The sequence below is a fragment of the Chenopodium album genome, chromosome 19, assembly GCF_948465745.1.
Source record: "Chenopodium album chromosome 19, dcCheAlbu1.1, whole genome shotgun sequence".
Taxonomy (NCBI): domain Eukaryota; kingdom Viridiplantae; phylum Streptophyta; class Magnoliopsida; order Caryophyllales; family Amaranthaceae; genus Chenopodium; species Chenopodium album.
In genome coordinates this window covers 17,949,160-17,964,078 of record NC_137852.1, presented here as the reverse complement: position 1 = coordinate 17,964,078, position 14,919 = coordinate 17,949,160, and the positions used below count along the sequence as shown (strand labels likewise).

Sequence of the window (14,919 nt, the reverse complement as noted above, 5' to 3'; positions counted from 1 at the left end):
CATGAAGAGGATGTTCTCATCTTATGAAATTGGGATTTTCAATTTCATTATCAATAATTAATTACTTTAAATACAGACAAAATATAATTTGAAATAAATTAAATTTATAAAAGAGATATGCTTACATTAATACCCAAAAGACAACAAAGGGAGCTGAGACTAATAATTATCATCATCATCTCTAATCTGAGTGACATAATGAAAAGGTTGAGAATCTTCTCTCTGCATCTGTAAAAAGAAATTAGAATTAAAAAAGGAATTAATTCATAATTAACCGTAAAGGAAAAAATTAAATTATTAAAGCATTAAAAAGTTGCAGTAAATATAAAAATTGTTCTTTGATGTACATCAGTAAAAAGAGTATAGTAAAAATTATTCTGTTTGTGGGTAAATTTTCTTGAATTTCAGTGAATGATGGCCATCCCCAAAAGCCAGAATTGTAAAAATTTACCTTAATGTCTGATAAGGGAGGAGCTCGCAATTCACAGTAGCTCACCAGTAGAGCAGGGGAAATTCGGAAACAGAATAAGAATCAGAAGAATGCAGATAGAAGAAGGAAGGAGAGAGATAGAGAGAAGGTGAAGAAGAAGATAGAGGAGATAAGATTGTGATTATCATTATGCTCTAATTGTTACAATTAGTCACGCTTTATACCAGCCCATAGCTCTAACAAACTTCTCACACAAACCAAGGAAAGCATCTTTTGTAACAAACTGAAAAAGGACAAAAACAAACTCTAACAGATTTTCTCGCCAAAACGATTACTTACAAATTACCCCTTATCAATGTCTTCCAGTAATATACTACAATACTTGGAATCTAAATCTAAATCTGACAGTATAGTAAAAATTATTCTGTTTGTGGGTAAAACTAACAGATTTGAAACAGAAATTCATAAACTAAACAGTTTAACAATATCATCGGTTGATATATTTGCCAACGGACATGCATAAGAATTCATCGGGCATCCAAAGCAACGTTTTGGGCAGATCACTTCATGCGCTTGCATTGCCTCCTCAGCCAACTTTACCTCACAACCTAGGATTTCAAATCTACAACTTGTGAAAACAACCCCCTCATCATTCAACGGAACATTATCTATCTCATTATTGAGAGCATTATCTAGCGTCACATCCTCTGCAACTTCAGATTCACCACCAGCTGATTCAAAATTACCACCACCAGCATCATCTTCTGCATCTTCAGCTTCACCACCCATCTGAATATCCCCTGTAGGGCTCCTAGAAAGCTGAGCATGCCTGGGAGACAGCGTCTGTGCTGCCCTATCTGTTTGCGTCGCATTATCATTAAGCCTGGTCCGAGGCTGTGCTAACCTATCTGCCCTACGAACATTCCTCAAGGGCCTGGTCCGAGGTTGTGCTGCCCTACGAACATTTCTCAAGGGGTTCCTACGGAGATAGGGCATACCATCTCTCTCAAATGGATCTGTTTCAGTATCAGCATCACCACTAGCATTATCCACCTCATTGTTGACAGCATTATCTAGCGTCACATTCTCTGCATCTGATTCAAAATCACTACCACCAGCATCATTCTCTACAGCTTCAGTGGTCTGAGGTTGTGCAGCTGTAGCCTTACGCGTGGTCTGAGGTTGTGCAGCTGTAGCCTTACGCGTGGTCTGAGGTTGTGCAGCTGTAGCCTTACGCGTGGTCTGAGGTTGTGCAGCTGTAGCCTTACGCGTGGTCTGAGGTTGTGCTGCTCTCCTGTTCAGTTTGCGAACGCGATACAGATTGAAACGCCTCTTGCCCTCAACTCTCCAAGAATTTCCAGTAGCTCTCATGATTGTGTTACATATTTTAGGTATCTCTGTCTTCTGTACGCTGGTAAGACTCTGCCGTCCATAAATTTCATTAAAGTCTTCCATCATCTGCTTATATTGAGCTTGCTGAGCTTTTGTGGTCTTCACCCGCACTCCCTCCCCTTCCTCCATCTGCTTATAATTTTTTTTTTTCAAAAAAAAAATTAGGAAAATTTGTTGAAGACCATCTTATAAAACCAAATTTTGTTGAAATATCCAGATCCAAAAATCTGCACAAACCAAAATCCCATCCCAGAAATCACATCAAGAATGATAATCTAGCATTCAACGCTCAAACAATCACCCAAAACTGACACCCAGAAATCCCCAATTCTCATTGTGAACAAAATTCAAAACCCTAATTCCCAAATTCAACAAAATGAAAACCACATATCACAAACTCAACACAGATATCCAACCTAGAAAACACAATGAAAACAATAATTTAGCACTGACAAAGCTCGTATTATCAAAGAAAACAACGAAAAATAACACCCAATTTCAACAACATTCAAAACCCCATTTCCCAAATTCAACAAAAATCAAAACTCCTTTTCTGAATTCATAAAAAAAAATCAGAATTTCCATTAATAATTTTCGAATTCAAATAATTGTTCAAAATTTAAAAAATACCTTTGTGTTTGATGCGATTTGGTTGGAGCTCGAAATAACCCCAATGAGCTTGAATGGAGGGGAAAAGGGAAAAAAAAGAAGAAGACGTAAAATGATTTTCTATTTCTGTGATGAAATGATTTAGAATATGAGATCAAATGGTGATGAAACAATTTATACTTATGAGAGCACATATGATCAGCAAATGAGCGGGAACCGTCCCGGCAGACGATTTGTGGACACATTGTAATAGAGAGGGGAGGAAAAGAAGAGAGAGCCAGAGAGAGAGGGAAGAAGGAAGAGAGCCAGAGAGAGAGGGAAGAAGGAAAAGACCTTCTTCGCAGCATTTGAAGCACAGCAGGCAGCAAAGTCTTGGATTCCTGCTGTTCTAGTTGGTTTGATTAACATCTATGCTTATGGAATGAGGCTTAAAACTCTCAATTTAATTGTTTTTGTTTCGTTTGCTTTGATTTGGTTCCCAGCAGTATGCCAGTACCTTTGTTTTCCTACTGCCTGGGCTTTTGTTGTAATGTTACTCTTATTAATTAATTAAGTTTCCCTTTTCCCTTAAAAAAAAGTATCTCACACTTCTGAGGGTTTTATATTTTAGTATTATCTTTCTTTTTTAAAATAAAAACAAAAAAAAAGTTTTATCTTTTTTGACTTTATTTTTCTACCTGATTTTTTTTTAATATAACGTTATATTTTCCTTGTTTTCAAAAAAAAAAAAAAAAACTTTATATTTTCCTCCCTATGTAAACTCTCTACTCCATCTTCTTCTTTCAAAATCATAATTAAATTTATACTTTCGTATGTTAAATGAGAATCAAAAGGAGGAAAAAAAGTATACGAGTTTCTTTGATTTGTTAAGGTATATGTTCTTCCTTATTTATTTTTTTTGTTATTATATTTTTTTTGGGTATCAAAGTTAATATTATTTGATTCAAGTTTGGTTTTCGTCACATCAAATGACAATGATCTCTGGTTAAATTACTTTGTACATAAATCTGAGTAAAATTATATATCAAAAATGTGGATGTTAATTGATGCATTCACCATATATAATGATAATCAACTAGTACTTGAAGGTGTACATTACTCTTTGCAAGTATATTATAGATTTGTATTTGATATTATTATCATCATTATATGTCTTTTTTGATAAATTATTTCATCATTATATTTCTAGGTTGGCGTGGAGCTGTTTGTTTGGTTTTTTTTTCTTTTATTTGGAAAAATTGAAAAGAATAATCTCACCTTTCACCCATCTGCTCAAAATAATCCCACCTATTCGAATTCCAGAAATAATCCCACCTTGTAACCCCATCTTCCCAAAATGAACCTTTTTTACAGGTAACCTAGAGAAAAGGTTAACCCTTTTTTTTATTTCTTCTTTCCCTCTTTCTCCCTCATTTTCCCTCCTAAACTCCTTCGATCTTCAACTAACCAAAACGCGAAACACCACCCAACCTCCATTGTTGTCTGAGTATTAAACACCACCCACAGAAAATCAGAGGTCGATGCTTTTTGTCACGAACTGTGATTACTCGAAGAGAGGAAGTTATTGTGCAATTGAGGTAATTCTACAAACCCTAATTTTTTTGCAACTGTTCAAATTAGGTTAAATGTTGAAAATTTATGATTGTAGCTGCTGCATGTTGATGAATTGGTGTTAGTTTTGTAGTTTAATTGGTGTTATTAGTAGTCTTTGAACCCTAATTGCGTCAATTTCCCTTATTTGCATATTTTAGATTGAAATGGTACTTGTTTGTTTGCGGATTTTTCATGGGGGTGCCGTTAAGAAAAAGAAGAATGTTTGGGTGTATTTGGGGGGGGGGGGGGATAGTCTAAGACATTTGAAGTGGATTGTGATGAATTGTGTTGGTTTTATTTAAAGGAGCTAGTTGAAAAATGTGGTAATTATAGTCCAATATTAAAGGTGTACTATGATGTCCCTAGGTTAGATTTTGAGAGTGGATTAAGGAGTGTTTATGATGACAGTGAGGTGAGGTCAATGGGGGAGATCTTGGGTGGCAGTAGAAGCATTAAGTTGTATGTTGTGCATGATGGGCAGGACCTTGATTGGCTTACCCCTGTCAAACCCTCACAAACTGGAGCCAGAAATGCAGCCCAGCCCATTAAAAGCCAGATGATAAACAAACTCAACCCAATAGACCTAGAAAAAACAGAAGAAAAGACCCCTTTGAATATCCCAAGAGGCCAGGAAAATTGACCAAGCATGGGATGGAGATGACATGCACCAGCTGCAAGGGAAAAGGGCACAATAAAAGGGGTTGCCCAACACCTCAAGCTTTGACAAGAGAGCCTCGTCAAACCCCTGCTAAAAGACCTAGAGGTAGACCTAGGAAAACACCTATCCTAACAGAGATACCAATTGTGCCTCACAACACTGAACATCACACAACCACTGTAGAGCCATCAAGACTTGGCAGAGGTGGTAGAGTGGTAACTAGAGGGGGTGGCAGCAATAGAGGTACAACAAGCAACAGGGGTAGGGGAAACACTAGGGGAGGCAGGGGAAACACTAGGGTAGGCAGGGGGAGGTGGCATGGGAAGTGATACAACCCCTAGAACAGGAAGGGGCAAGGGGAGAAGCAACAGGGGTAGCAGAAGAGGTGGAGGGAGGACACAAGTGCCTCAAGGCTTTGGTGTTTTTGTCACACCTGATGGAAGTAGTATCACAAATGTAAGACACAAGTGTTGACTCTAACCTTCTTTTTTTTTAACCTGTTCTGTTTCCAATTGCTAACTTTGTGTTTGATTTTTTTTTTTTTTGTTTTGTTTTTGGTCTATGTAGCCACCAGGAGGGAATGAGCCTTAGGATGTTAGTGCCTTCACCACCACCTTCAACTACAACTTCAGCCAAGGGTCCACATCCAACACCTAGATGTTTAGCTATTTGACAGCAAAGTAGTTCAGTTGTAATAGTACTCTAGTTAATGAACAATTTCAGTTTAGACCTTGATTTATTAGTAATCATTTGTAATCGTATTCTACTTCTCAAAGACATAGTCAACTAAATGAATTGATGCAATTTTATGCTATTTGATTGTTGTCCAAATCTTGTGCATTTTGTCTTAGCCTCTTGTTCAAACAGAACATCAATGGTGTATAGCTCATAAAATTTTCCAAAATATGTCATCATTTCATTCATCATAGGGTACCAATTTGTTACAAATCATGATCATAAACTAATTAACTTAACTTAAACCACAACCTAGCTTAAAAACCTACTTCCATAACTGTAACACCCCAATAATTCTCTCTTTAAACCTTAAAGTACCCTGAACAAAATTCAAGAGAATTACCGGCGTGCTACCGCCACGTGTTCAAACGTTAAGGCTATATCAGAAAGTAGCAGCGAAAAAAACTAAATCAGTTATAAATAAGTTTCAAAACCAATAAACAAAACCAAATTAAGTCTTACAACTTGGAACCATTAAGGCCCTTATTCAAAACTCAAACCAATAGAAGTAGTATAAAAATGAAATCGAGTTTAAATAACTTCAAAAGTAAGTAGCAAAATAAATTGTGAAAAGCAACCAACACTCCACTCAAAATCGCACCACCTAGATGTGAATGCGGCATGTGTAAGAACATGTGGTTAATCTGCTCCCCAATATTACAAGTGTAAAAATTGGATCGTCATAAGGTCATTGAAAGGCGAAGGCCATGACCAAAGAAAGACACACAAAGCACGCAATCAGCAAAGCTGAGTACATACAAGCTGCGAAATATAATAAGAAATTCCCAACATGCTACTAATAATCAATCATCATGCATCATTAAATTATAGACTCAACACACGACTCAACTATTAGGTTTTCTAAGACTTCACTAGTTAATAGTAGTTAAATCATTTCATTTTATTCATTGGATTAAGCAATAGACAAGGTTGTCCATCCCATGCTCCATTTGGAACATCAATAAAAGAAAACCTCATGCCTCCTTTCGGAAACATCAATAAAACATCCAACGACCACGGACGCGACTCCGTGACCGTAGCTAGTTTGAGATCTCATCTAACTCCTAGTTTTTTTTTAAAGTATTTGAAATAAGAGACTCGTAGATCAAACGGCCTCTAGAAAAGTGCACGGCTAATACCCCGTGTACCCCAACCCCTGATTGTCATTACTCCAGATGTGCACAAATCCAGAGTTTTATTGCTCATCCATCTTGCACTTTACGTGATTTACAAGTTTAGACTTGGTGATGACTCGTATACAAAACAATACAATCAATCCAATATCAATTCAATCAAGTAAAGCAAGTTTCCAATTTCAATTCTTGATTTATTAGTGGCAAGCAATATTTATTATTTATCCCTTTAACTACCTCGGTGTATAAACACCTTGAGTGCATAAAGCACCCCACAATCTTAACCTCGACTTATAAGACTTAAATTCTTCCTTTACTCATTCTATCTCAATAATCATGAACGAGTAATAAATAAATCATTTCACCAAATCACATACCTTTGCCTATAAGCGCATCTTGCATAATTAATGCATAAATAATACTTGCAATGTAGAATAGTGCACAACATACAAAAATCACAATGTATAACCAAACAATTTAGCCCAGTCTTCTCTATACATGATACTAAGTTCTCGGTACATCCCTAAACATAAAGACAAGGTTTCGTAACTCGTTCATACTTTGAGGAAACAAATTGGTTGACCACTTAACCAACTAGAAATCACCTTCTATAAAGTCCTCTCCTAAACCAAACAATAAGATTTCAATCAATACCCAAACAACCAAATTTACAGCAATACTAACTTACTTTAAAACCTTCAAATCCAATTGAACAACACTTTAAAACCTTCCCTTTAATTAATATTAAATGTTTATACATAGTTCTTTAAGTTTCCTTCATAAAAACCTTAAAATACATCCTTATACATGAAATTTCAGCAAGTTTAAAGTTGAATAAAAATCTGAAAATTTATTATATACATGAAATCTCAAAATTTTAGTAATATTTGAAACTACCTACATCATATATTAGGTTAGTAAGCTTTAAACTCAAATATTCACCAATTCAATGCAATTAGAGGCTTTAAAAACAATAAACTAAAATCTAAAAGTTTATTCTTGAAATCAAACTTTAAAGCTCCCAACTTTATAATCACAAAATATCCAAAACCTTTGCTTAATGAAATTGGAGACTTGAAACACATTAAATCAACACAATTTAAACCCAAGATTAAAACTTTAATAATCTGAAAAGTAGTTTTAAGCATCAAAACTATAATCTTAACATAATATAATCACTATATATTTAAGTAATTTGACTAACACAAAAATCATGAAAACCAAGATTTAAACTCTTATTTCTCAATCAAATGAAATCTGGAAAAAAAAAAATTCATTAAATTAAACATGGCAAAATTCAAAAATTTATAATCTTTTGCAACTCATATGCATAATAAAATCATAATAATAATTTAAGAACAAAAATTAAATAAAGATTGAAACTTGAATCAATTTAATAAAACAAATTAAAGGGAGAGAAAGGGGCGGATTATCCTGTTGGTGGTGGCGCAGGGAGGCGCGGCAGCAGCGGCACCGATATGATGGTGGTGGTCGGCAGTAGCGGTGGTGTGCAGCAGCGACTTTTTTTTATTGAGAGATCGTGAATCAAGGGGAAAAAAGTGAGGAAAGCAGTGAGTAGAAGGTTTTACGTGAGATTTTGGAGTGAAAAGGTGGAAATTTTAGGTGGGTTTAAATGATATATAAGAAGTGGGATTTTGGGTTTCCTAATTCAAATTAAATTAGGAAGACTTGTTTAGACCCAAATACATACAAAAGGTTAGAAATAAGATGTAAAGTTGGGCTTTGAGATAATTTGGACTAGACTCTTAATTTGTATGGGTAGAATGATTATTGACAATAATTAGTATTCTTTATTAATAATGGGGAATAATGACTAAATAACTTAGAATTAATTTATTATTTTCAAAAATTTATAAAATTATATAATTATCATAAAACAATCATATAATTAATAATAAAATATAATTATAATAATTACAAAATCACGGGGGATTACAATAACATTGAGTCAGTGGCCAAAAACCTACTTCTATACATCATTCTTAAAGCATGATGACAAACATGCATAAACTACCATCATATCTTCCCAAAAACATTCACCCACCAACCTACTTATATCCAAAAAAACATCCAGACCCCACCCACACTAGTTGATTCACTTCATCAACAACACAAGAGTAAAAAAGGCCCAAGAAAAGACCAAAGTCAGCATCAATCGCTTGTCATTGTTGTTCTCCTTCAACTCAAACATAGTCTCTGTTGTTGCTATGCCCATTTCCTCCACTTCTTCCAGCAGCTCCTCCTTCTTAGCCTTCAACTTCTCGATCTTCTCTTTTAGTTCTTTTTTTTGCATCTCTAATTCAGCAATAGTGGTGTCCCTCTCAAGAATTAGGGTTTGCAGCTCACGCACATCATCAACTTCATCAACCCATTTGGAGAAGCCACAAGGGCTCTGCTACAGTGCAAAAAAATTAATTTGCAAAAAAAAAAAATCAAAAACAGAGATTAAAAAAACCTAACTTTCTTATCGGCCAGTACGAGAAACCATAGAAGCGCTTCCCCACTGTTGGCCCATCATACTTCACCGTCCTCATAGGAGCAACTTCAATCCATTGTGGTAGCAGTACACTGGACCCAAGGGACTACCTGACTTACCCCTTGATCTGGACCTTGAGGAAGAGCCAATTGAAAGATGACTTGCCATTGATAATTCAAAGAGAAAGGAGAAAGCTTGCAAGTGAAGATTTGAGAAATTCTGAAAAAAAAAATGAAGGGAGGGGGGCAAATTTAAAGAAAATGCAGAGAGGGAGAGCAGAGGAGTTATGGTGATTAATGCCTCCAATGGTATTTTTTCAATTTCGGAAGGAGAGAGAAAGAAACCGAAAGTGTAAGGTATTAATTCAAAAGATTCGGTGATTAAATGAAAAAGGTTCATTTTGGGAAGATGGGGTTACAAGGTGAGATTATTTCTAGAATTCGAATAGGTGGGATTATTTTGAGCAGATGGGTGAAAGGTGAGATTATTATTTTCAATTTTTCCCTTTTATTTTTGCTTAGTTTATGTGCCTTCTTCTTTTGAGTGTTTTTATTTTCATTTTCTGCTATTTTGGGCTTGGCCCTCTCTTTCACCTCAAAAAAAATTATTATATGTCTTTGTTTATGATATTATTGATATCTTTGTATAGATTATCATATAAATTATCATCATTATAAGGCTTTGTTTATGATATTATTAATAGATGAACAAGAATCATGGAATATGGCAGGGAAATTGAATCGGTGGGCTAAATGTTTGATTGTAACAATCTTAGTTATAAATCATGGTCAAAGAAGATTTGATATTGTACGACTAGATTTATTATATCTATTTAAATTGTAGCGCACCTTGTTTAATCAGATCATCATGTCTCATTAAACCTTGTTACTTACAAATAAAGATGGGCACGGGCCCGTCACGACTCCGGCACGGCACGGCACGACGGCCCACTTGTGGGCCGTGCCGTGAATAACAAATTAAAATCCGACACGGGCACGGCGGGCGGCACGGTCGTCGGCACGCCGGCACGGCACGTGGCACGACCCATGCCCAATTGTATATAAAACTTATTTAATTAAGTTTATTTAGGGTCAAGGCCAAAGTACAAATTCCAGTCATGAAATCACTAACTGTGACTCCACTATCTTTCAAGTAATGAATGTCAAAATAATTGTGTCTCATTTCATCAATCTTTTCCACATGTTTCACACACACATGCAAAATAATTAATTAAATGCAAAATCACACAAACAATTCAATTCAAAATCCATTTGCAATAAGCATTCACATCTCAATCAACCAAGCATAACTCAAGATCACCCAACCATGGGTAATAACTCCAAAATTTTGGACCTCTTGACCATACCCTAAGGTATTTTAACACCAACTTTGATGCACACATAATCGCATACTCAAGTTTCAAATAATTTCAATTCTTTTTATTTTCAAAAATATTAAATATGTACTTGAATCAAGATTAAAGGACGGTCAAGACCGCGTCTCCCATGAAAGTTACCTACGACGTTGAGTCGAGCCTTTCCTAGACAGAGAGTCGTACCCATTATAGGCCTCCGTAGAGAACTCGAGAATCCTTTTCTCCTTCATCTTTCCACAAATAGGAAAATAGTTTTTAAATAAAAAATAAATAAAGCTTTTGACTCTTCACACAATGCGAAACTCTATCTATCCTATATGCCCTTCTTTAGTTTACCCACCATTTTAATTATTATTCCAATTTTAATCTTTTAGGACCTTGAAAACTGATATCACTTTGTAACACCCCCAAATCTCCCTCTACGGAAATACTAGTATAATACGTATAATTATATAGTAGAGATAGATTTAGGCGTATTACTGCCGCGTGATTACGCAAGGCTACTCAAACTTACTAAATAAACCAATACTTTGTAGAGGAAACTTCAATACTCTTCTATATTTTTAATAATATACTAAAATAGTAACCATTGTCATGAGTACTCAAAATAAATACAATGACCAACATTCCCTAATCTAGGTGAAACCATTCCCGGGACTCCAAATGCTCAATTATTGACTCCACCTGAAATTAGTCAACACTGGTTACCATTACGGTAAACAGGGCGAACCAAAACAAAATAAGAAGTACGGGTTAGCAAAATATGCTAAGTACGATAAGTGCAAGATAATTAAACTCAACTTATTCGTAAACATGCTTTTGAAATCAATTCCATCCATTCCAATAATTAAACCAATAATTCCAACTCATAATTCCAAAACCAATTTCAATAACCAATATTTATATTCAATAAAACCAATTCCAATTACTTAAAAACCAATTCCTCTCCCAAGTTTGCACACCCCCCAAGCTAGTCTCCTTATGTTACAAGGCTATTCTTGAGGAAAGACCCGGTCATACAAAATCCAAGGCCTTATCAACAAACCAAATGCGCATAGTGGGATTACTAACATGCTTGTAAGCATTATTAATTCAATAATAATTCAATGATTCAATAAATCCTTTTTAAATCCAATAATTCCAATCTTTAAAATAATAATTCAAACTCTTTTTATTAAATTCAACATGCTTCCAGAATCAAACATTTTTAAACATGAATAATAATTAATTTATTTAAAACATGATATAAAATTAACACTCCAATTTATTTATTAAAACCAATTTATTTAAACATGCTTTTATTTCATCAATCATAATTTAATTCAATTTAATTCAATCATCATAAGAAATCATTCAAACATGCTCATTCAAATCAATCTCTTTCAAGGTATCTAACCACCTAACGTACCTTGATCCTCGCTTAGCAAAATCACACAAAAGGAACCTCAAGAATCTTGATCGAACACACCCTACAAATAAATATAACCTTAATTAATATAAGGTTAACAAATAAATCACAAATAATTAAGCTAAAAACCTCCCAACTAGTGTACATGAACCTTTTAAATTAATTTATCATAACCATCATTAAAAATCTGATTTTATATAATTAAAACTACTCATAATAATTTTTTTATAAATCCCCCATAATAATTATAATTAATTGAATAAGAGAAAAGAAGAAGAAAAGATAAGAAACCAAGGGGAATAGAAGGGAAAAGGTGGTGGCAAGGGTTGTCGGCGGCAGCAGGTGGTGCCGGAAGGGTGAGGGCGGCGGCAATGGCGGTCGGAGAGAAGGTGGTGCACGATGGAGGTGGTGGTGCGCAAGGAGGAGCAATGAAAATAAGAAAAGAATTTGAGAGAGAAATAAGAGAGAATTATGAGAATTTGAGTGAGGGTTTGATCATGAATTGAAGGGGTATTTATAGGCTAGTGTAAGCATGAATTATGGTAGGAAAATGTAGGAAGAATTATGATAAGTAGGGGTTAAGGGATTACTTGGAGAAGTGAGTAAAAGAATTAAGGACGGTTTTGATATTAAGGTGATTGTGTATAATTAAATATGGAAGGTATGTTTGTCAAGAAAAATAATAAGGAAATTGGAATTACTTGGGGAATAATTAAGAAGAATAAAAGGCAAGAGAATTTGATGATCAAATATTAAAAAGATGGAGAAATAGAATTAAGGAAAATAAGAGATTTTGGGAGATAATTAAAAATACAATTTTACTAAAATAAATCCCCCTAAAATAATTTGAGAGGGCCGAAAATCTTGAGCTTCCCGTAGCTCAGATATTTGGATTTCTCTAGGATTATTTAGGAAGATTTTGCTCGGTTTTAAGGAATAAATAATTGTATAAATAATATAGAATAAATTATTAAATAATTAATTAATTAAATACCAATTATTCACCAATAAATAACCAAGAAAAATCAGATTTTCCATACATGGAAAATCCGAAATCCCTAGCTAAATATTGGGAATTTTTGGCCATCTAAAATAATTAATAAAATATTATTTTGCTTTAATTAAAATATCCGTAATATGTAAATAATCCGGTTTTTAAAATAAGATAAATGGATAATAAATCTTATCCAAAATAATGATTATTTTTCAAAATACTTTTGGCGCCAAAATTCAAATATTATTTTGGCTCTAAATAATAAATTTACTAAAATACCCTTTGTATAAAATAATTCCTAATTAATTAATTAGAAAATACGTATTAAAATACAGGGTATTACACCTGCTGTCCGGCCACCTCTTTTTCGAAAAAAAAATAAAATTTGTTCTTTTTATTTCTTTTGGCTTCAACCCTAAATTTAATTATTAAATATGAGTTTTGTGATTGATATTATGATGTTTGATTATAAGTAGTATGTAAATTAATTTTCAGATTTTGATTTTAATTAAAAAGCCTCAAATTGAAAAATAATTAATTAAATGCAAAATCACACAAACAATTCAATTCAAAATCCATTTGCAATAAGCATTCACATCTCAATCAACCAAGCATAACTCAAGATCACCCAACCATGGGTAATAACTCCAAAATTTTGGACCTCTTGACCATACCCTAAGGTATTTTAACACCAACTTTGATGCACACATAATCGCATACTCAAGTTTCAAATAATTTCAATTCTTTTTATTTTCAAAAATATTAAATATGTACTTGAATCAAGATTAAAGGACGGTCAAGACCGCGTCTCCCATGAAAGTTACCTACGACGTTGAGTCGAGCCTTTCCTAGACAGAGAGTCGTACCCATTATAGGCCTCCGTAGAGAACTCGAGAATCCTTTTCTCCTTCATCTTTCCACAAATAGGAAAATAGTTTTTAAATAAAAAATAAATAAAGCTTTTGACTCTTCACACAATGCGAAACTCTATCTATCCTATATGCCCTTCTTTAGTTTACCCACCATTTTAATTATTATTCCAATTTTAATCTTTTAGGACCTTGAAAACTGATATCACTTTGTAACACCCCCAAATCTCCCTCTACGGAAATACTAGTATAATACGTATAATTATATAGTAGAGATAGATTTAGGCGTATTACTGCCGCGTGATTACGCAAGGCTACTCAAACTTACTAAATAAACCAATACTTTGTAGAGGAAACTTCAATACTCTTCTATATTTTTAATAATATACTAAAATAGTAACCATTGTCATGAGTACTCAAAATAAATACAATGACCAACATTCCCTAATCTAGGTGAAACCATTCCCGGGACTCCAAATGCTCAATTATTGACTCCACCTGAAATTAGTCAACACTGGTTACCATTACGGTAAACAGGGCGAACCAAAACAAAATAAGAAGTACGGGTTAGCAAAATATGCTAAGTACGATAAGTGCAAGATAATTAAACTCAACTTATTCGTAAACATGCTTTTGAAATCAATTCCATCCATTCCAATAATTAAACCAATAATTCCAACTCATAATTCCAAAACCAATTTCAATAACCAATATTTATATTCAATAAAACCAATTCCAATTACTTAAAAACCAATTCCTCTCCCAAGTTTGCACACCCCCCAAGCTAGTCTCCTTATGTTACAAGGCTATTCTTGAGGAAAGACCCGGTCATACAAAATCCAAGGCCTTATCAACAAACCAAATGCGCATAGTGGGATTACTAACATGCTTGTAAGCATTATTAATTCAATAATAATTCAATGATTCAATAAATCCTTTTTAAATCCAATAATTCCAATCTTTAAAATAATAATTCAAACTCTTTTTATTAAATTCAACATGCTTCCAGAATCAAACATTTTTAAACATGAATAATAATTAATTTATTTAAAACATGATATAAAATTAACACTCCAATTTATTTATTAAAACCAATTTATTTAAACATGCTTTTATTTCATCAATCATAATTTAATTCAATTTAATTCAATCATCATAAGAAATCATTCAAACATGCTCATTCAAATCAATCTCTTTCAAGGTATCTAACCACCTAACGTACCTTG

At 33.9% G+C, this 14,919-nt stretch overlaps 2 protein-coding genes across 2 annotated transcripts in view; both read right to left on the bottom strand.

Moving 5' to 3' along the window:
- Window positions 1–722: 722 nt before the first annotated feature.
- Window positions 723–2,828, bottom strand: LOC145595360 (uncharacterized). The gene is made up of 2 exons (XM_081651758.1): window positions 2,453–2,828; window positions 723–1,951 (listed from the first exon to the last, which is right to left on the bottom strand). The coding sequence occupies exon 2, from the start codon at window positions 1,949–1,951 to the stop codon at window positions 893–895; it is 1,059 nt and encodes a 352-aa protein (XP_081507884.1). The 5' UTR covers window positions 2,453–2,828; the 3' UTR covers window positions 723–892.
- A 5,838-nt stretch (window positions 2,829–8,666) lies between these two features.
- LOC145594135 (uncharacterized) overlaps window positions 8,667–14,919 on the bottom strand; it is a 42,062-nt gene continuing 35,809 nt past the window's right edge. Inside the window, exon 2 of the mRNA XM_081650470.1 lies at window positions 8,667–8,963. Within this exon, the coding sequence (XP_081506596.1) occupies window positions 8,667–8,963 (297 nt within the window). The remainder of the gene's footprint in view (window positions 8,964–14,919) is intronic.

What these genes read in the sequence shown, in the direction of transcription:
- LOC145595360 (XM_081651758.1), bottom strand. Translation starts at nt 1,951, where the DNA reads ATGGAGGAAGGGGAGGGAGTGCGGGTGAAGACCACAAAAGCTCAGCAA.